Raw genomic sequence first — 19219 nt, forward strand, 5'->3', positions numbered from 1 at the left:
GGCACCAGCCTGCTTCCTTCTCCCAGTCTCCACAGTACCAGACTTTATTTCAACAGCGTGGCTTCCCATGTTGTCCTGACTAACGTCTTCCAGGACTCGAGAGGCGGAGAATTCCGAATAACCCTGCTAATTCAGGGAATCGTCTCATGACGGAGTTGGTAACGCTGGCTGAAGCACCGTTTGTTTTCTCCCACAGCATTCAAACGAAGCTGAGTGCCGTTCGGGGATTGAGAAGTTCAGCACACGTTGCGTGCTGCTGCCAAGAAAAATAATCCCTGAGAGTGCCGTTGTGGTCTGGAATAAACTCCCTTAATGTCTAAACATAGGCGAGACGGCTCGAGACTGCTAGGATTTTAGATGGGGCAGACACTTCCCCCTCTCTTCCCCCCGGTAAAGGCAGCAGTTCAGCATCTGCTTTGAAGCTGCCGGTCCTGGGGAGAAGGCTGAAGGAGTCTCTAATTAAAGCTAGCACAGAAGGGCTGCAGTGGGCGGCTGGCTGGGACGCTGGGAGCGCCGCTGGTATCTGACCTCGTGTTTGCTTTGGCTCTTTCCTCCTCCCAGCATCATCTAATGGTTTGTCGGGAGGTGGGAGGTGGTACTCGCTGCAGCCCTCTCCCCCTATTCCCCGCCGTTACTGAATGGTCAGGGGCTGAGTCACTGCAGGGCAGGGCACGGAAGAGACTTTTCCTGACACCTCTGCAGCAGCCCCATGGAGATGATCATAAAGAAACGACTCGAGAACGGTGTCTGGCCAAGGGAGTCCGGCTCAGAGAGCGTGGCCAGAGCTGCCCTCCGGCGTGCTGCAGCCCTGGCTGCCGCCCCGCGGCTCTGGCCTGAGTGACAGCAATGGATGATGTTGGTCTCGCAGACAAACTTCTTCAGTTGCTGCTTTTAAATTTGGAGGGAGGTTGTTTAACCGCCTGCATTCTCCCTGCCGGGGTGCTCGGCTGCAGCGTGGCAGTCGCAGGGACACGGTCCCACGTGCAGGTTGCACCCGGTGACAGGTACGTTAAAGCCCCACGATCAGCACAGCCGGGGATGGGTGCAGAGCTTGGCAGCTGGACGGGGTCCGCGAGACCCTCAGAGACAAGGCGCTTGGTGCACAGAAAGGAGTTGTGCTTCAGCAAAGCTCCGGTCCGGCTCCACTCTGGCTCCAGCTCAGCCTGCAGTGCTCTCCTCGTTTCCGTGGTCAGCTGGGCCCTTATTTTGCACCATTTTTGTGGAACGTTCATTTCAGACATGAGCTATCGGTGCCTCTCGTGCTTTTGTATCCCCCCGCGTCTGTGCCCACGCCTCGCTGCCTGTCCCCTGCTTCCATCCAGTGCTTTGGCATCCGAGAAACCTCTGCCCCTTGCCTGAGCCCTGATTTGCCACCTACCACCCAGCCTGGGACCGTCTGTCGCTCTTACTTTCTTATTCTACTTTTTTCAGGGACATCGATTTGCAAAATGATGGATAAATAACATAGGTCTGAGTTTGTACAGTATCGAGCATTTCTAACTGCTGCTCGGAGCCTCATGGTGCAGAGGAAATCCTGACGCAGGAGTCGGGGCAGGACGAAGGCAGTGGTGCAACGAGTAGATAAAAAGTGAGGTGAACATCCAGGAGCTGTGTGTGGTCACAGTCGAGCAGCGTCCCCGTCCACCTTCCCCCGGCCTGGCTCGCGGCGAGCGGTGCGTGGCAGGTTACATGGGTGGAAAATTTCTATTCGCTTTTCCAGCCGGTCAGTTCAATGCATCTGGGAGGACTTTCTGCAGAAAAAGTTTCATTTTTTCCCTCTCGTCGGCAAGTTTTTTTATATCAAAAAAGAGCCTGAAGAGAGTGCACCGAGAGTGCTGTTTAAAGGAAAGGAGAACTTGAAGCAAAATCAGGAAACGTTAAGTTGGTGTCATCATTTTAGAGCTCATGGAAACCCTTTGCACGTGGCTGTCGGTGCACACCCCTTCCCGAGATGGTGCACGGTGGCGTGGTGGCTTCGTGCACGATGCCAACCCCCCTCACCCCCCTCCTTGTTTTGCAGTATTCTCGCGTGCTGGGGCCTGGAGCCGATGGCAGACAATGTCAACAACTAACAACATAGCGCAGGCCCGGAAGCTGGTGGAGCAGCTCCGCATCGAAGCCGGCATCGAGAGGATCAAGGTGAGCACAGAAGCTGGAGCAGCGCGACACGTGCCGCGTCTGGGGTGGGCCGGGACGGAGCGGGAATGGTCCCTGGGCAAGTGCTTTGGGTTTTGCCCGAGCACGTGCATGCTGCTGCGATGTCTCCGGCTCAGGTATTGCAGCATTTCTAGGTGAGATCCCTTCCTACGGGCACAGCTCGTACCGGGAGGTAAGGTCGCAGCCTGGGCAGCTTCTCCCAGGTGACTGCACGGTCCAAGGGCACACCAACCACTGGAATTAAGTTCCTGGAGCTCAGCTGGGCACATGCAAACTGTGAAGGCACTGAAGCTGCAGGGGCCGGACCCAGCAAAGCTCCGCAGAGCACGCTTACATGCGTTCCGGTCTTGTTGCCCCGTTTTTTTGCAGGATGGCTTCACTGTCCATATGCAGTTTCTCTCAGAAAGTCGCCGCCTGCACAGTGATTTCTCAGCTGCTGCATTCTTGCAAATGAAAAAAGATGGTGGCACGCCTTCATTCTGGTTTGAGGCACGTTTATGGTAGGATTAGGGAAGGTTAATTTTGTGCTGCAGTTGTCCAGGATAGCAAACCGGAGTCTATTCTCAGCTGTGTGCTGGCTCGCCAGCAATCTGCTGGGGGAGCAAAGGAGCCCCAGAAATAAAGCTGCCTTTGGCAGTGGAGGGTTGGAGCAGGTAACGCGCTCATAGCCACAGCGTCCCCTGAGAGTCGGAGACTGGGTCCTCCAGGAGCTTTCGCTCTATTCCAGGAACCGGCTCAGTGATTGCAGTACCCGGGCTCGTTTGGCCACGTGAGCTCTGGAGAGCAGCCTTTGCTGGAGACAAATATTAGCGTGTGGGCAGCAAGTCCCAGCTCTGTGAGCAAGACAGCCCGGGGCACTCTCTGAATTTACGCCTCTTAAGCCACAGAGGAACCGCAGTCGTCACCCGGCTCTGCAGCCCTGCTGCCTGCGTCTGGGCTTTGCCTGCCCTGGTCGGCAGGGTGGGTCGGGCAGGCTGTGGTCGGGCTGCTCCGCCGCCCGTCCCCCCGAGAAACTCCCCGGGAGGGGAGGAAGGAGGGGAGAGACGAGATCTGTTCATGGCAAGTCACTTGGCAGTAAGTCACGCAAAGGAAAGCCCCGTGCAAGGTGATGAAAGGCAGAGTGAAACTGAAATACTGTTAAACGCATAGGTGTTAAATCCACCTGAAAGTTTTTAATTTAGTTTTCTGGTCAAAGAATGTTTTCTTCGACTTTCAGTCCCTGCTATTTCTGCAGCAGCTCCTCCGTCATCTCCGGTTTTGATGTGCAGGAGCTGCTGCTGCTTTGAATATCTTTTTTTTTTAAAGCCATGAGGTTTTGTAGCTGTTTTTAGGGCCACCACTTTCCAGACTCCAGTGATGCACCCATCAGCGAGGCCATTTTAGGGAAGGCAAAATAAATTACAGGTCTTCCCCCAGCGCAGCCGTTGCTGACTCTCCTAAGAATGACGGTCTCTCAGCTCCAGGATCCCAAACGGTGCACGCCGAGGAGGAAGGAGGGCGTGTGTATACTTACCGACCTTTGTAGCTGTGACTATCTTAAATGCTTTGCTAGGAAAGAACAACAGCGGTGGGACCACAACATGCTGCTATTTAGGCTGAGTGGAGAAGACGTGCTGTCTGGGCGAGCTTTCAATAAAGCCGTGATCCGCAAACCCAGCTCTCGGCGAGCGTGCCAAGCCAGCCAGCTCCTAAGTACAGCGTCAAACGAGCGCTTGCTCCTCCAGCTCCTGCTCTCCCTACCTCGCAGCTGAGGTGGGCGAGACGCGCGTTTGCCTGCAGTTAAATGAGCTAATACCCTTCTGAGACAAGGGGAACGGGCTGCCCTGCGAGCTGTTGGCGAAGCTGTGCCAGCAGCGAGAGCGGCAGCAGGAGGAATGCCCTCCGATTCCTCCCTGCGAGGTCTGACGGAGCACCCGGCGCTGCAGTCGAAGCAGAGCCCTGCCACCGCGCTGCGATTTGTCTCCTCCCCAGCCCGAACATCTGCTAGAGAAGGGCCAGGCTTTCTCTAGCGACTGCTCATCCTTCCCTTCATTTACACAGCTGAAGCTTTAAGAGGAGCGCGGAGGTTTCCAGGCCACTTGCTCTCATAACAGGTTCAGCCGCGCTCCCGGCAAGCTAATCTCTTTCCCCTTGCTTTGCTCTGAGATTAGGAGTAATTACTGTCTTATGTCAGTAATAGGTTTAAGGCAGAGCCTTGACCTTGTCTCTACAGAGCAGTTTTGCTGTTGGATCCCAATGTATGTGATAAGGGCAGGCCAGCAGCGGTTGGTGCTCGTTAGAAGTGTTCATTACTGGTTAGGACTTTAATACTTAATATTGCAATAATACCGAGAGACTGCCACAAAAGCGCGTTGCCTGATGCAGTCTCTGGACCTGCTTTTCCCGGAGACACCAAAAAAAGGAGGAGGAAGCCCACCCTGTGGTGTGGAAGCACAGATGAAGCGGTTTGCCCAAAGCTGCAGAGAACTGGGGTTTTGTCGCAGGCGCCGTTTCTCCTCCTCGCTGTGCGCTCTCGGTCGCTGCTGAAAGGTTTAATAATGCCGGCAGGCGACTGCACATTCCTGCTGGGCAGGTTGCATCTCTCTGCAGGCAGCCGTGTGCTGCAGCGTCCTCTGCGAGGCTGCAGAGCGCCGTGACCCCCGGTAGTGCTGCGCCAAGAGCAGCAGAACCGGAGCCGGGGGAGCGGGGAGGTGGCGTTTAGGTGCTTTTTGTCCCCCTAAATCACGGCTCAGCTCGGCTGAGAGGGCCGAGTCGCCCCGGTGCCGAGCAGCCGCGAAGTTCCCAGGAAGGGAACTGCTGCCGTAAGGCTCTGCAGCTACCACAGGTCACATCTGGGCCTTCCAGATGCGGCGTGGTTGCGTCTGTTTTGTGTTTGCCTTATGTTCAACCAGCTATTAAGTTAATTAAAATAAAAAGGGGCTGCTGTTGGTCTCCAAAGCTGCTGGCACCTCCCTGCCTGGACTCTCTCCGTGCCTCGCGCCCTCCTCGCTGCCAGGCGGAGCAGCCACGTTGGTCCCCTCTCTGCTGGGCTGCTCTGGGCTCTCAGTTCCCAGAAGATCTTTGAACTAAAATAAGCAGAGCCTTAAGTAATAGTTTCTAACGGTTTCAAAACCTCCATTTTTAACATCAGAGGATGGCCACTCTCAAGCAGGCTTTATTCCCTTTCTTTTTTATCCCAAAGCCCTTAAAACTGAGGACAATAATATCTCCTTTTAAATCTCTTGCTCTCGGCTGGGAGTATTTTTCCCATACTCATCGCTTTATTTATGTCAGACCTTACAAACTTTTTTCCCATGTCCATTATTACCCCTTTTCATTTTTCACTCTCTCCATGAAAAGTTTCTGTTACGAAAAGCTGAACGTCGGTTCTCTCCCTCCCCGCGGAGCCTGGGAAGCGGTCGGTGGTGCTGCGTGGGCTGAGCTCTGCACCTTCACCTGAGTATTCTCACTAACCTTCTGCTTTCTTGCAACATTTAGGTCTCAAAAGCATCTTCTGAGCTAATGAATTACTGCGAGCAACATGCCAGGAACGACCCACTGCTGGTTGGAGTGCCCGCTTCGGAGAATCCTTTTAAGGACAAAAAGCCTTGTATCATCCTATAGCTTTCCTCGCTCCGGCGCGTGCGATCTCTCAGGCAGGGCACCGTTCTCCATCAACTGAAACCAAGCTACAAACTTACAACTGCGCCGAGGGGTAAACACTAAATGTTGGATTCAAATAGAACTTAAATCTCAAAAAAAAAAAAAAAAAAAAATTGCAAATGGTTTAGGGAAGGGTGTCTGCTCCTGGGCAGATGCCGCACTGAGAGGGATCAAAATTTAAAAATAGAATAAAAAAAACCAGGGTTGAGGGGTGGGGGGAGTATTTTTAACAGCAACATTCGAAATTGGTACCGGGGCGGTGGAGGCGGTGGGGGTTTTTATTGCATTTGCCAATGAGAGGCAAGACCTGAGTATCGGGACCTCGCCGGTAGACGCTTTGAACAAAGCTCTGAGGGGGTCTGATCCAATTAGTTTCCAATTAGCGCATCATTGCAAGAACTTGCTCTGTTTCTTGAGAGGGAACAAGGGAGAAGAGTCCAGGTGGGGAGCTATTTTGTAGAAAACTAGTACAAAAAAGAAGAAAAAAAAAAAAAACCAACCAACCAAAACACAGCTGGAAAAATTGCTGTTGCAAATGGATAAACCGAGGCTGGGGGGAGGAGGATGGAGGCCGGGGGGCTCCCTCCCTGCGCCGCACGGCTCCGCTCGGACGAGGGGTTGGCACCGCGGGGAAACGCTCTCTGGCATCAGATCCATCGGCCAAGAGAGTTTCCGTGAGCGGCGTTAGGAAGCCCGAGGCATGGGAGAGGCCGAGCTCGAGCCCCTCTGATCGCTTCTGGGGTTTCTCTGTGCTGTTACCACTGTTTTTCCCAAACGGGACTGTACTGGGGGCGGGGGGAGGGAAGGGGCTTTCTGTTGTGCAGTATCATGTGAGAAATCTTTTTAAATTGGCCTTTTGGAGAGTCTTAGTCCAAAACACTAAAATTGGCAGATTTACTAGCATTTCCCATCTCCCTTTTTCTCACCGAGAGTGGCAAGTGGAATTCGTTCCACTAACCCCAGTTAATTCGGGGAGATGAGGGTAAGGCTGTAGAAGAAATAGTTCGGTCCCCGTTCCTTGGAAATCTTGAACAGCGATTTAAACGGGGAGCGCTTTGTTCACCGACGTTAAACGCACGCGCTGCAGAGCCGGGGATAACCCAGCGCAGAGCAGCCCGCGAGGAAGAGGGGACGAGCAGGCGAGCCTTCCTCCCGCTGCCCGCCGCGGAGCGATGGCGGCTCCGTGCCGGAGCAAGTGGATGCTCGGGAGAAAGATCAGAGCTCAGGGACGTCCCACCGCGTCTCCCCGCGTCGCTGGAGCTGCCGCCCCGGGTGTGCTGGGTGCCCTGCAGCCGTCCGAGCCGCGGCATCGCTCACCAGCTTCCAGCTCTGTCGGGGAGAGGACGGGTCCGGTGCGTTGGGTTTAAGTGACAGAGCCCGATCGGCGTCCGCAGGGCAGAGCCCGGGGCTTGGTGGCTCCTCGGGGGACGGCGAATGCTCCCCGCGGTAGGCAGAGGCACGGTTCGGTTTCCTAACCAGCACGCAGGTACCCGTTCCCGGTTATCCTGAACACAGGCACCCCATGCTGGTGTCTGAATCCATAACGGTGCCGAGTTTTGGTTTTGGGAAGAGAAGGAAAAAAAAAAAAAACAACCCCACACCTGATGTGAAATCCTGGGAATTTTCCCATTCCCCCAGTGCTTTGGATTTAGTTTGAAATGCCAGGACCTCCCGCTGGGATGGAAACCGCACACGGCCGACCCCTTCCTGGGGCAGGGAGCGCTTCCCACGGCCGCGTCCGCCGGCATTCCCCCGGAGAGGGGGGCTGGAGGAGACCCTGGGGTTCGGCTTTCGGGGAAACCGCTGAACTGCGCTTACACTTTCTGTTGTGGTTCAGTTGGAGGGAGGAAACCCTGCAGCCCATACTGGATGCTGCGCGTGCTTAGACTGGTCGGAGTCGCCGGGAGGCTTTGCTGGCCGCTTTTTGGAGGATGATGGGGTTCCCGGGGCTGCCGCTGGCTCCCAAGGCACGGGGAGCTGCGCAGGGCGATGCCGGAGGCCGGCTCGAAGGCAGGGAGCGGAGCAGAGCCTGCGGCTGCGTGGCTGGTACCCGGGGAAGGCGGGTTGGCATCTTCCAGGATGAAGGGCAGCTTTGGAGGGTCTTCCTCCCGCGATGCAGGGGTGGGCTGTGGGGTGTCGGGCTGAGCACAGCCGGCCCCTCTCCAAGTGCCGACCGGCCACGCAGCCGGCTCGGCAGTGCCGGCGGAGGCTGTGGTTAGCAGAGATGCTCCATTTACACTTCTTGGTTGCAGGTATCTCGCCATCGCTTTTTAAGTACGCGATCAGTTGACTTTTTAAACGCAGTTGGAAAAAAAACCCCACATTTTTAACACTAACGCAAACCACAGCACCTCCTGTGTACGTCTTGCAGCTCCTTTCGCGGGGTCCTTTGCTGATCTGAGCGTTTTAAACCTCCCGTCTCCCCCCCGCTGCGTCGTGGCCTCCTGTCCTGGCACCAGGTTTGTGCCGGGTTTGCGGGTGACCCCCGGGATTTCACCCCATCCCGATGTGAGCCTTGGGGGAGGTGGAGCAGAGGGAAGTGGATTTATTTCCCTCTGTGGCCGAGTGTGTCCCCAGCCCTGCTCGCACCCCAGCCTGGCACCGCGCCGAGCATCACCCGTCAGCCGAGGGCGGCAGCCCCGGCAATGCCTTTTTGTTGTTTGTTTTTTGTTTTTTTTTTTTTTTTAAATCTTTCATCCAACATAACTTCAAGCTCTCGAACGCTGCATCTGTAGCGGGAAGCGAGCACTGTCCTGAGGTGCGCCTGGGTTTTGCCACAGCAGGGCTTTCTCTTCTCCGTGAGGGAATTTCCTCTGTCCTTAATCTAGTACAGTTCCAGCCTTATTTTTCTACTCCAGATTGCTGATTCTTCCTCTATGTTAGAGACCAGTGCATGGTGCTATAGCCGGTGACCCAGGCAAGTGCCCGAGCTGCAGGTCAGCCAGAAAAACCTGCGCTCTGCGTGGCAGCGAGCGAGCGGCCGGGGTTGCCGGGGGAGCCGCGCGCCGCCTCTCCGCTCGGGGCAGGGGCCGTGTCCCCCCGCCCCGTCATGGGCTCGTGCTGCCCGAGCGGGCTCCCGAGTGCTCCCCCCACCCCGACACCCCTACCCAGCCCTGCCTGCATCCCGCCCTCTCCATCCCCCGGGATCACGGCAGGGCGGCTCAGACCCGCAGTGCCGTGGCTCGCTGCGGGATGCTCTGCCGGCGAACGCCGCGGGATGCTTTGCCGGCAAAGCCAACCGGGCGTGCCACGGTCCCGCAAATCGGGGTCGGTCTGCCTCCCCTCTCGTCCTTCCACCCGCCTGGGCCACGCTCATCCCCGATGTCTTGCCCGAGTCGTGCCGCCGCGCCGGCGGTGGGATGGCTGGCGAGGGGCGAGGCGGGAGGTTTAGGTTCAGCGTGCGGCTGGAGCCAGGAGAAGGGGACAGGGAGCTTCTGCTTGGGGTCCCCTGGGAGCCTGGGGACAGGGCTGGGGGCTCCCGGCACGGGGATGCCGGCGGCAGCAGGGTCCTGCCGGGAGCGGAGCGGGGCGGCCTGCCGGTGGGTGCTGGTGTCTCTCAGTGGGTGACTCGTTAGGTGGAAAAATCCTCGACCTTTTATTTTTTTTTTTCTTTTTTTTTAAATTTTTTCCTCGTCTGAGTAAATCAGTGATCATACTGTAGATGTTTTTGTATAGCATAAATATAAGTGCAAATTACAGTAGTTGCTTGTACTTTGTTAGTGCATTTGCCAAAAAAAAAAAAACAAAAAAAGGAAAAAAAAAAAAGACACTTTTCAGGACTTTTTAAGTGCTCCGGATCGCGAAGGGGGGAGCGGGGAGCCGGGGCCTCCCTTGTGCCGCTGCTGGGGCGTGGGGCGAGCCGTGCCAGCAGCCCCGGCTCCACAAAGGCCTTTTTTTGGACGTAAACACATGCCCAAATCTGTCTGGCGTTTCTTTTTAGCATGTGGTGAAGCCGTTGCCAAAAATAGAAAGGAGAGAGACTGCAAAAGAAAAGGGAGAGAGGAAACGTTGCTTCTATTTAATTTTTTGGTCCGTTTTCCTTGTCCTCCCCTCCCTGTCTCCGGGACCGTCCCGGCGGTGCAGCCGGAGCCGGGAAACGCCCGGGCACCCGCACGGCACCCGCCGACGCAGCTGCGAGGCTGGCGGGGTCCGGGGGCTCGGTGCCGGTGCCGGAGCCTCCCGAGCGCAGAGCCGAGCAGATGCCCCTTCCTCCGAGTACTTAAAAAGTCAACTTTATTTAACAAAGTAAAAATAACGCATTTACTTCATTGAACAGAAGCCACGCGTCTGATACTTCGCGCTCTTAATTTTTTCTCTCTGGTCTATTATTATTATTATTATTATTATTATTATTATTATTTGCCAAACTCTGATCTTGTTGCCAAACGCAAATCAAGGTTTGTAAAGACTGTACTTAGGAAGTAATCGGTGTCTGTAACGTAGGCTCCTCATAACGTCTGCATTTTTGGATCTCTGATTTTTATTTCTGGTGTGCCATAGCCCAATTTCTTGCACAGTGTTTAATATTTTGTGGAATTGTTGTTAAGAAGTGAATTGATAACACAATAAAAAGGCTCACTTTTCATTTTGCCAGATCTCCTGCCCAGCCTGTCCTGCGTCTGCTGCGGGGGGGGGACGCCCGGTTCCCCGGCGCGGTGGCTGCTGGGCTGGTCCCGGTGCGGGGGGCACGGCAGCCCCCCCCCGGCCGCTCGCCCTTCCTGGAAGAGCCGGGCTGCGGAGGGGAAGTCGTTAGCGCTGGGTAATGACTGAGCCTTTCTGCGGAGCTGGGTTCAGCGAAGACCGTGTCAGCCCCTTCCTTGGGGGGCTCCCCCCGCCCTCTCGCCTGCGGATGCTCGGGCACGATGGGATGGGGCCGTCGCCCCGGGGGCTGCGCAGGATCCCCTCGCTCTCCCTCCCGGACCCCCCCGGGGATCGCGGCCTGCAGCAAACGGCCGGGCTGGTGCAACCCCTCGGGGATCCCCTTCTCCCACCCTCGGGGGGCTGCTCACACCACCCTGATGCTCCCCATCGCTGGCAGCTCCTGCCCTGCCCCGGCGGCTCCGGGGCCGTTCGGCATCGCTTGCTTCCCGGGAAGCACCGGGGCCCTCCTGTCCCTTGGAGCCACAGCAAAGCGAAACCGAGAGCAGCGTTTCTTCCCTTTTCGGAGAAAAGGAAGGGACCTCCGCCTGCCCTGGCAGCGGCCCCGGCTCCCCGCTCGGCTTCCCGGCAGCTCCCACCCAAAGCAGCACCGGGGTCCGGTGCCGGAGCTGGCCGGCGGCACCGTGCGCCACGGGGGCTGCTTTCCTGGAAGGCAGCGGCCTCCACGCCGGCAGCTTTGGGGAGAGGCTTGGAGCAGCTCCCGCCTGCCCGGCCGGCAGGAATGTGCTGCTGCGGACGGGCAGTCTGGGACCACGCTTCTCCGCGTGCCTGGAATAGCTGGGATTTTTCAGTGTCTGACCCGAAACGCCGAGCTGGGAAGGGCGGCAGCGGGACGGGCAGCGGGACAGGCAGCGGGATGGGCAGTGGGACAGGCAGGACAGGCAGCGGGATGGGCAGCGGCACGGGCAGCGGGATGGGCAGTGGGACAGGCAGGACAGGCAGCGGGCAGCCCCGGCTGCGAACCGCCTGCCTGGCTCTGCCGGACGCTGCTGCCGAAGGTCCTCGGCTGAGCCCCATCACCCTGCACGGGGGATGCCCGGCTGCACGGCTGGGTCTCGGGACGGGCGCTGATCTTCGGGGTGCGCAGAGCGGCGGAGGGAGGCGAAGGCAGAGCCCGGGGAGCCGCAGGGGAGCAGAGGGGACACGGTTTCCCCCCAAGTCTGCGGCCAACAGCAGCTCGGGGAGACGTGGCCTTGCTGGAGCCACCGCCACTGTCCCCTCCCGCAGCCGGAGGTCCCCACGGCCGGGTGGGGCCGAGCGGAGCTGCCCCAGCCGGGGGGTCCCTGCACCCACCATGCTCAAACTCCCCCAAATTCACTTAAAAGGCAGGGACGTGTTGGGGAGGCCGGGAGCTGCTCCCACCTTCCTGAAAACCCGCTTCAAAGCAAACCCGCCCGGCGCTGGAGCCTGGCAGCACATGAAAGGCTGCCGGACCCTCCTGCTCCGGCAGAGGCCGGGGATGGCTGGTGGCACAGAGCTGGGAGCGTGGCTAAAAATAACCCGCCCTCCTTCGCGGGGCTATTTTTAGCTTCTCTGCAGCTATAATTACCTGCCCTTGGCGTTGGGGCCGGGGAAGCTGCTGGCACCGCGGGCTGGGGCTGCGGGGAGGTGACCGGGGTGGCCCTGTGGATGGACGCGGGTCCCACCGGTCCCACCAGCGTGTGCCTGCAGCAGCGTCCGGGGTGCAGCGGGGTGCAGCGGGGTGGGAGCATCACCGCAGCCGGGCCCCCCCCCACCCCGGCACTGCACGGCCCCGGGTACATCCCACCGTCCCTGGGGACCCACAGGGGAGCCCCGCTCTGACCGCAGGGATGCGGGGGCTCGGGGCCACCCGCGCCCCACCGCGGGGAATCCCTCCGTGTCCCCCAGCCCCCACCGCCCGCCCCCGCCGCGATGGGGGATCCCAGGACATTCCTCTCCCCGGTGTGACGTGGGGGCACTGGGACGCCCGCGACGCACTGGGACCGCGACCGTGACGCCACGGGGTGGCTTCCTGCTCCGGCATCCGGCCCCCGTGCGCCATGACACAGGCCCTCATCCCATGGCAGGAGGGGAGTGGGGTGCAGCGCGGGGACCCCGCAGCCCATCGGCCACCAGGGACCACCCCGTCTCCGTGCCTCAGTTTCCCCACCCGCAGCACAGCCCCTCTCCGGAGGCTTTGTTTCCAGCCAGAGCTCAGGATGGGGCGAGGTGCCAGAGGGGGTCCTGTGGGATCGGGGTGGGCGATGTCCCCCCCATCCCCTGACAGAGGGGATGGGCAGCGCCATGCCCGGGGGCTCCGCCGTATCTCCCCCCCGGGGTGGATGCAGGGGCGGCCGGGGACAGAGCCTGGGGACGGGGCCAGCCCCGCTGCCGGCCGCCAGCAGCCACCCAGACCAGACTCATAAATCAGCAGCTGTGGCCTCCCCAAAGCGCCGGGCTCAGACAGAGCAGGATTCGGCCCGGCCCTGTCTGGCCGCAGCCGCCCCAGAGCCAGGACAGGGCTCGGTGTGTCCCCCCCAAACCGAAACACCCCCATCCCTGAGCACCCCCCTTGCACACACATGTGCACACACGCATGCACACACGCACACATGCATGCACACACATAGCCCCCCTCCCCTCATGCATGGGTGTGCGGGGTCCCGGTGACCCGGGGGGGGCGCATCCGCGCATCCGCGCCCCCCCGGGTCACCGGGACCCCGCACACCCACGCACCCACAAACACGCACGCAGCCGCTTCCCCTCCTCTTCCAGGAACCGCTCTGACCAGCGTTCCCAGACCGGGGAGGGGGGACACAGCTCCAGTCCCCCCCTTGGCATCAACCCCAGCCCCCCCCCGGCCATTTCCCCTGGAAACTGGGGGCACGTGCTGGGATGGAAAAGTACCGGCCGGCTTCAGGCGTGTCCCCGAGTCGCCGCGGTGCTCACACGTGTCGGAGCACACGCGTGTGGGTACCGTGTGCCTGCAGGCATGTGTGCACACGCGTGTGTGTGTCAGTGCCAGGCTCGGGGGGGGGGGGGGGGCACAGCCGTCTCGCTCAGGGTGCATGCCCAGCACCCATCCTGCACACCCAGGCTGGATGCGGCCCCGGCTGCAAGCTCCCAAGGTCTAATTATCGCTCAGGGTCTAATTATCGCCCGGCACTAATGCTGCCGGCGTCGGGCTGGCCCTGGCCGGCTCCCCGCGCCGCCGGCACACTGGCACCTTGTGCCGGGGAAAGGTGTGTGGCCGCCGGCCCCGCTCCAGGGCCCCGCCACGGCGGTGATGCCGGGGGGCCGCGGTGGGGATGCCAGTGGCCACGGTGGCAGGGATGCTGGGGGTCACGGTGGCGGGGGGGCCACGGCTCTCGCCAGCCAAGCCAAACCAGCCCCGGGACCCCTCTCCCCAGCATCCCTCGCCCCGGTGCTGGCAGGGTGCCGGGGTGGGGGTCCCGCCATACGTGGCCCCACTGGCGCAGAATCAGGCCCCCCCCCCCCCCCCCCCGACTCCGCAGCCGCCCTCGGTGTCTGGGCCGGTTCTGGCCGGGTGGAAAGTGCGGCTCAGCCGGGATCCCCGCCGCCCCCGCACCCGGCCGGGACCGCGGTGACTCAGGCCAACCCGGGGACACCGCGGCTCGGGGGGGGCCGGGGAGCCCTGGCCGGGGGCTGCAAGGGGGGAGCTGTGGCTACGCGGGGAGGGGGTCCCATTGCCCCCCACTGACTGCGGCGTCCCATTGCCCCCCTCTGTCTGGGGGGGGTCCCTGGGGTCCATGGGGGGGTCTGGGGCAGCGTTGGGGGATTGGGGGGGTATGGGGGATCCCCCTGCAGGATCAGGCCCCTGGGGTGCAACGCGCTGCTGTCTGGGGGGGGTCCAGGGGATTTCTGTGTCCATGGGGGGGCAGGGACAATGTGGGGGTGGGTGGCATGCGTGTGCATGTGTGTGCGTGCGTGTGCGTGATCCGGCACACGTGTGGGCGGTTCCATGTGTGCTCCGGGGTGGGCTGCGGTTGGGGCTGCACCGTGGGTGTCCTGCCCGGCCGGGGTGGGGGGTGCTGGGGGGGTGCAGGGCACCGTGGGGCCAGCTGTGCGCTGCTGGGGGCTGCAGGGGGGATCCGGCGGGGCACCAGGGACCATCACCCCTCCCACCCCCCCGCCACCCCGGGGCCGTGACTCAGCGTGGCCTGACACACTCATCACACGGGTGGCTGTGCGGCGCAGGCACGGCGCGTCCTCCCCAGTGACACCGGGGGCAGGAATGGCGGCGCTGATGCCGGGCCGGGGTCACCGGGGCCTCGTGACCCGCAGCCTCACCAGTGAAATGAGTTTCGGCAAGTCTCAGCCTGCCCTCCGGCCCTTTCCCTCCCACCTTTCCCTTGGTGTTCCCGGGAACCAACAGTAATGGGTGCTCCCAAGCCGGTGCTGCCCAGGCCCAGGCTGTGCCGTGCCGTGCCCTTTTGCCAGCAGCCTGGTGGCACAGGGTGAGCTCCAGCCGTGGCCATCGCTGCTGCCCCCGGGCTCACCCAGAGCACCCCACACAGCTCCCCGCCAGGGATGCACAAGGGGGTCCCCGTCCCCCCAAACCTCCCGCCTTCTGGAGCTGGACTCGGGGCTCAGGCTCTCGCTTTCCCCAGTTGCAGTGTGGGAGGGGCGACTCGGCCCTTCTGCAGATGGGGAAACTGAGGCACGGGAGGATCGCGCTGCCAGGAACGCAGTCAGGTGAGGAAGGCTCAGGGTTGTGACTCACCCCACAGCCCCACAGCTTCCCACGGTGCCACTGTCCCTCTGTGTCCCCCCACTTCGGTGGGTGCAGCCTGGGGGTGCTGATGGCTGCTGGGCTGGCTTGTCCCCCTCCGGGGGCTGGGGCCCCATCCTGCCCCCACTGAACCAGCCCCCGGCTCTGAGCTGAGACCGGCCAGCTCGTTGCAGGCGTGGCCAGGCAGACCCGGTGGGCCAGGCTGGGTGGTCCTTTGCCGTGGCCCCCCTCGGCGGCAGGGTGGGGGCCGTGGGTTGGGGCACCCAGCCCTGACCTGCAGACGGGGGGGTATCACCCCCACCGAGGCCTTGCCTGGTCCCGTGGGACCCCCAGGCTGTAGCAGGGGCCCTGGGGATGGGGACAGCCCCCCCAGCGATGCTGCGGGTGGGAGGAGGGCTGGGGGCTGGGATGGGCCCCTGGCTGCCATGGTGGCCTCACCCGTGGCTGTCACATGCATCCCACTGTGCCTCAGTTTCCCCCTGCAGTCGAAGCCCAAAGGGAGGGCGCAGGGCACGTCCCCAGGACATGTGGCACCCTGGGACAGCCACCGTGTCCCCAGGCGGGATGGACACGGTGTCCCAGGACTGCTGCCCCCACTCCGTCCCAGCAGCCCGGTGCCGGCCGGGGCTGGCGCAGAGCGTGGCCCTCAGCGGGACAGGGTGTCCCCGGCCACCTGGCTGGGCCAGGACAGAGCCACCATCGTCACCCCGGCCTGACACCGGTGCATAGAGCGTGGTGCCTGGGGATGTCACATGTGCATGCGTGTGTGTGCATGCGTGTGTATGCATGCATGTGCATGCGTGTGTGTGCGTGTGAACTGGGGCGGGTGCAGCGGGGGCGAACGCGGGTGAGCTCAGGTCGGGGCCTGCTCCGACGTGCCGATGCCGGGATGCTCGGAGCAGGGCTGGCAGCTCCCGCGCTGCACCGGGCTCTGGCACGCACACGCGTGTGCACACACATGCACATACATAGACACGCACACCCTTGTGCCCAGGCGGGTGGCTCCTGCCCCAAGGAGGGGACCTGGGGTCCCCGCTGACCGCGGAGGGGGGACTCCGCACCCCACCATGCTGGGACGGTGGCTCGGGGAGGGCGGCCGCCGCACCCCCAGGTCGCTGCCTCAGTTTCCCCTGAGCCTTCGGGCTTCAGCATCCCACCCTCGTGTTCCCAAATGCAGGCACCCACTTCCCGAGGGAGAGGGGGAGAAGAACCCGGGAGTCTGGGCACCCATCTCGGGGGGGGGGTTCCTTTAAGAGCGCAGGTGCCCGCGGTTTGCGGGGAGGGGGGCAGGTGCAGGGAGGGTTTATCTGCGTGGGTGGGGGGTCCCACCCGGCTGCAGGAGGAAGGGGCCGGTCGGAGCAGATCCCCCCCCTCCGGGCCGTGGGTACCTGCAGCGCCGAGCACCGGGTGAGTCCCGGCTCCGGGGCGGGCGGGGGGATTCCCGCACCGCGGCGGCGGGACGGGCTGGGGGCGTGGGGGGGTTTCCTGGCCCCGGCGGGGCTCAGCCCACGGGTGGGCGGGCGGTCCCAGTTCCCACGGCCGGAGGGAGCTGCGGTTTCTGCGGGGGGGGGAGGCGGTGGTTGGGAAGCTGGATCCCAAAACCCTAGGTCAGCCCCCACCCGTTGGGGGGGCCATGCCTCAGTTTCCCACGGAGCTCGGGGCCGTGCGTGGGCTCCCAGCCCCGGGGCTGCAGCCACCGGGTGTTTTTCATGGACAGACCCCGTTTTCGGAGAAGGGGGGGGTGGGGGGGATCCTCCTTCCCCAGGCAACGTGGGGGGCCGTGCACGGGTGGGAATGCCCCAGCCCTGCACCGAGGCCCCCCCCGCCCCGCCTGTGTCGGGCTGCAGAGCCCCGGGGGGGAGGGCGGGGAGCGGGGCCGGTGCCGAGGGCAGCTGGGGGGGCCCCGCGGCCCCTCCCCACCCCAAAACCCACCCAGGAGCGGCTGATCCCACTCTGTGGGAACGGCTCCAGCAGAGCAGAGGAAGGCAGACACCCGTGACTTCAGACATTTTATTGCAAATCATTTTTTTTTCAGTTAAATCGGTATAAGAATAGACTCTGGAATCGATTCAGATCAGGGTCTCCAAGCGGCTTGAATGCAAAAAACTGCCACTGGCGTTGCAAGTCCATCAACGCAGACGCTAATTTATCCTTTGGAAAAAGCAGTTCGGTTGCAAAAACTCCGTCCCTCCGCAGTCCTCGCCTCCGTCCAGTCACAGATGCCAAAAAGAAAACAAAACAGTCTCCATCTCCTCCCCGCGCTCCGCAGCGCCCGTCCCGGGGCTCCTCGGCGCGGTCCCACGGTCCCCACGGCCAAGCACAACTCCTCGGCACGGCTCCGGCGTGCTCCGGCCAGCGTCCCACCGGGCTGCCGGCACGGCACGGCCACGGCTCGGCTCCTTCCCATGCCCACCGGTGCGGCCGGGCTGCTCCTTTCTCCTCTCCGGTTAAAAAGAAAATTAAAATCGGTGGGTGTTTGGGTTTGTGTTTTTTAACTGGCCACTTCTCCTTCCTTTTCCTGCCATTTTATTTTTTTCCTCTTCTTTCAGGTACAGAGCCGGGCATCGGCCGGGGCCGGCTCAGCGCTCCTGCAGACAGACGTACGGCACCCACTGGTTCTTGTCGCGGCTCTCGGCGCAGTAGCTGGCCACCTCCGCCAACCCTTGGCTTTTCCAGGCATCCGTATGCGGGTTCTGGGGAGCAGAAGCACGAGGTTAGTGCCACCGTCGCCCCAACACGTGGCCCTGAGTCCCCCCCCAACCCCATCCCTGGCGCGGTGCCCGGCGTGAATCACGGGGCTGCCGCTGCGTGGCCGTGCATCACCGTCCCACTCACCGTGACTAAGAGGCAGTGGAGGTCGCGGGGCTCGGTGCCCGGCTCGGGCTCGCCCAGGATGGCAGCCAGGCGCTGCATGCCCGAGACGCGCAGGATGTGGATGTCATTGTCACAGCAGAAGGCCTGGATGAGGGTGAAGTGGATCTGCAGGGCGATGTCACCTTCATCCTCCTCATCGGTGGCCAGCACGCACAGCACCACACTGTCGGGGTCCCTGTGGGCGCATGTGGCATTAGCGGGGTGACCAAACCAGCTCTGGATGGTGCAACTCCCCACCCCGGAGCTGTCACACCCGTGGGACACTGACACCCCGTGTCACCGGGGCCACCTCCCTGCATGCATGGAAAGGACAGACACCCCCCACCCCAGCCCTGGGGCTGCTCCAGGCAGGCCCCCCCTGCACAAACCCTTTGGGAAGAGCCGGCCCTGCACTACCTCCGGACCCCCCCACCATGCAAACTGCACTGGTGCAGCCCGGACCCCCCCGGACAGACCCACACCCCCCCGCTTTTTGCACCAGCCCTGCGGACCCACCATCCCTGCACCCACCCTGCTCGATCCGCCCCCCCCCGGGATACTCACACGTTCATCAGCTTGGCGGACTCGTAGACCCCCACCGTGAGCCGGTCCTGCCGCTGCGCCGCCACCAACACCCGCTCCACCGCCTCGCTCACCGCCTGCATCCTACGGAGGGGGGAGAGACAAGAGAGCCGGTGAGCAGCGGCGGCGACAACGACGGACCCCCCGCCCGGGCTCCCGCCAGCCCCGGGGCCACCGCACTTACTTGCTGCTATCGCAGGGCACCAGCTCCTCCAGGGTCATGGTGCAATTGTAATCCGGGGCGGGCGCCCAGGGGCCGCGGGCTCCGCGGGGGGAAGGCAAATCCCAAGAGCGATAATCCCGAGAGTGGTCGCGGTGCTGTCGCGGTGCTGTCGCGGTGCTGTCGCGGTGCTGTCGCGGTGCTGTCGCGGTGCTCGTTCCCTCCGCTCGCCGCTGCAGCGCGATCGCTCTGAGCTCCCGCCGCGCCCGGCGCCGCCTTTTATAGCCTCCTGCCGCGGGGCGGGGCGTCGCGCGGCGCCCCCGCCTCGCCCATTGGCTGGCCTGGCACAAAGCGACGGGCGGACGCCGCGGGGATTGGACGCCGCCGGCGGGTCCCACGTGGGGATGAGCCGGGAGGGGGGTGCGTGCACGGGGAAACCCCCGCCCCGAAAC

The 19219-nt window shown here is 62.2% G+C and overlaps 2 protein-coding genes across 7 annotated transcripts in view; one reads left to right on the forward strand and one right to left on the reverse strand.

The window, feature by feature from the left end:
* Window positions 1–10394, forward strand: part of GNG7 (G protein subunit gamma 7) — an 80435-nt gene extending 70041 nt beyond the window's left edge. For all 6 annotated transcript variants that reach the window (XM_075175292.1, XM_075175289.1, XM_075175293.1 and 3 more), the window contains 2 exons: window positions 2021–2139; window positions 5635–10394. In XM_075175292.1, coding sequence (XP_075031393.1) covers window positions 2059–2139; window positions 5635–5760 — 207 coding nt within the window. In that variant the 5' untranslated portion in view covers window positions 2021–2058 and the 3' untranslated portion in view covers window positions 5761–10394. The remainder of the gene's footprint in view (window positions 1–2020; window positions 2140–5634) is intronic.
* A 6774-nt stretch (window positions 10395–17168) lies between these two features.
* On the reverse strand, window positions 17169–19020 carry GADD45B (growth arrest and DNA damage inducible beta). The gene is made up of 4 exons (XM_075175850.1): window positions 18792–19020; window positions 18590–18691; window positions 18008–18221; window positions 17169–17865 (listed from the first exon to the last, which is right to left on the reverse strand). Exons 1-4 carry the CDS (start codon window positions 18827–18829, stop codon window positions 17752–17754), a joined length of 468 nt encoding a protein of 155 aa, XP_075031951.1. The 5' UTR covers window positions 18830–19020; the 3' UTR covers window positions 17169–17751.
* Between the last annotated feature and the right edge of the window lie 199 nt (window positions 19021–19219).

This window comes from Calonectris borealis, chromosome 28 (assembly GCF_964195595.1).
Source record: "Calonectris borealis chromosome 28, bCalBor7.hap1.2, whole genome shotgun sequence".
NCBI lineage: Eukaryota > Metazoa > Chordata > Aves > Procellariiformes > Procellariidae > Calonectris > Calonectris borealis.

Coding starts and splice junctions, on each gene's coding strand:
- GADD45B (XM_075175850.1), bottom strand. CDS start 18,829: ATGACCCTGGAGGAGCTGGTGCCCTGCGATAGCAGCAA. Junction 18,692..18,791: donor GTGCCCTGCGATAGCAGCAA/GTAAGTGCGGTG, acceptor CCCCCTCCGTAG/GATGCAGGCGGTGAGCGAGG. Junction 17,866..18,007: donor TCCACTGCCTCTTAGTCACG/GTGAGTGGGACG, acceptor TCTGCTCCCCAG/AACCCGCATACGGATGCCTG.